General features: G+C 41.9%; 1 gene segment (V, D, J or C); it reads left to right on the top strand.

Annotated features, from left to right (window-relative positions):
• Positions 1–465: 465 nt before the first annotated feature.
• LOC103375737 (Ig kappa chain V region 2717-like) lies at positions 466–1,142 on the top strand. The segment is given in 2 exon segments: positions 466–555; positions 772–1,142. Coding segments are annotated over 2 exon segments (426 nt in total).
• The last annotated feature ends 946 nt before the right edge of the window (positions 1,143–2,088 follow it).

Here is a 2,088-nt window from a genome sequence, read left to right as displayed (position 1 = left end):
GATCACTTTGGTGAGAGAGTCAGATCTTCCAGAAACTCCAAACCCCACAAGTAAACGTCCTGTTGTCCCGTTAGCTTGTCAGTTTTTAGTTATTACAGCCATAACTCAACTGAACCTGCCTCATGTTTCACAGTGGAGATGCTGGTCTTTATGAGCGAAAGTGAACTTTTCCTTCTGAGAACACAGAGCTCATCCAACTCACCACAACACTCTCATTTTGTTTCAGCAGTCTGAAGGACGTTCACCACGGAGAATTGTGTCTTTTCAACATAAAGGTGAACAAACTTTAGATTGTCTTCTCTCACAGTCACTGTAACTGCCAGAGCGCAGGAATCATGAAGTCTGTTGAGCAGGCGGAAGAGTTGAGGTGAAACTACAGATCAAAGAGGAGATGGAGAGATTCAGGGAGGAGCTGAGCTGTTACTGAACTATAGAAGAGATACAAACTTCTAGATTCAACACAGTTCAAAACACAAACCTCCAACTATCTGCTGCTCAACATGCTGTCACTGCATCACTGTTTGTCTTCTCTGCTGCTTCTGTCCATTTTAACAGGTTTGTTCATTTAACACACATGAAACACTGTTATCGATATGTTCAATACGACTACAAACATTGATTTATCCAAGATGTTGCTTTGCTTTTAGTGTGTTTTATATTTTCCATAATGTGTCTCTATGACTCAGAAGCTTCTCTGTTAAATACAATCGCAAGAAAATCATTGATTGTAACTTTTATATTGAAGTATAACAGAGTTATCTCTTCCTATAGGTGTCAGATGTGAAGAACTGACTGCAGTGAAGGATGAAGAGTCCAGTTTAGAAGGCAGCACTGTCACTCTGACCTACAACTACATCAGACAAGTTGCTGTAAATGATTACTTCTTCTGGTACCGACAACATCCAGGAAAACCTCCAGAGTTCCTCATCTTTCACTTGGGAACACAAAATGCAACAGAAGCTGGACTCTCTGCTACAGTGAGTGGTGATAAAAACCAAATCACTCTGAAGATCTCCTCTGCTGCAGTGACAGACTCTGCTGTGTACTACTGTGCTGTGAGGCCCACAGTGACAGGAAACAGCAAAACTCTGAACAAAAACCTTTGGAGCAACAACAAGAGAAAAGTCCACAACATCCACTAGAGGGAGACACACTCTGTTACTCTTGTGCTGATTGTTCAGGATTCTTTGCAGTGGTAAGAATAAAACAGAAAAAAGTCAAATAAGCAAAATCCTGCATCATTTCACACTGTCATGAAAGATTTGCAACCAGTTTGTTAATGGAGACCAAACAGCATTGGAGAAGAGTAAAACCTTTACACTAGTCTACGCTGTTAGTCTGGCGAGGTCACACAAAGGGGGGTGGAGAAGAGAAGAATGAGTGAGCTGGGTGGAGCTTACCAGTATCTAATAAACCCGACAACGCCACCTGGGGACTCTCACTCCAGGAGCACATCTCTCATCAGTCATTTATTTCTGTTTAACAATAAAATTATTTTAAAAAGAGACACTTTAGGAACAACTATTCAAGTGTCCTGGTAGTGCCACAAACCACCAGCCACTCTTGAGCTCACAGCAACTACCAAACCGGTGTAAGATAAGGTGCCCCAGTGCTCTTACTGCTTCAAGCTGTAAAGGAAAACCACACTAGAATGTCTAACCTCCACCACCAGTCGGCAACTGTGTCCACAGAAGGAGATAATTGCCACGAAATCAGTTTCCTCAATCTTAAATACAAAATATGGCTAACACAGTCAATGCAAGACAATGCAAGGATAAATGAAGGCCAACCAGCAGCCGATGAAACCCTACAACACAACAAAACACTTTCCACATTAACAGGCTTATAACATGTTATTACATATAACAGCAAATCACCTTTAACTGTCACACTCCTGTTAACTGCGGCACAAAACATGCCATACCTTGGTGTAACTGTCTTAGTTGTGCAGACTTGTGGGGAATCAGCAACATCCACATTACATCAAGGCTGGCTAACTTGGCAACACAACCCTCAGCCAAACAGACACCAATATGAGGCAAGAGAGACTGTCCAACAAATAGACGTCATCATCATGTGCATATGAAT

The sequence above is a fragment of the Stegastes partitus genome, unplaced genomic scaffold (genome assembly GCF_000690725.1).
Source record: "Stegastes partitus isolate 25-593 unplaced genomic scaffold, Stegastes_partitus-1.0.2 Scaffold2832, whole genome shotgun sequence".
Classification (NCBI taxonomy): Eukaryota; Metazoa; Chordata; class Actinopteri; family Pomacentridae; genus Stegastes; species Stegastes partitus.
Note: the sequence above shows the minus strand (reverse complement) of the source record. Positions and strands in the feature narration are given on the sequence as shown.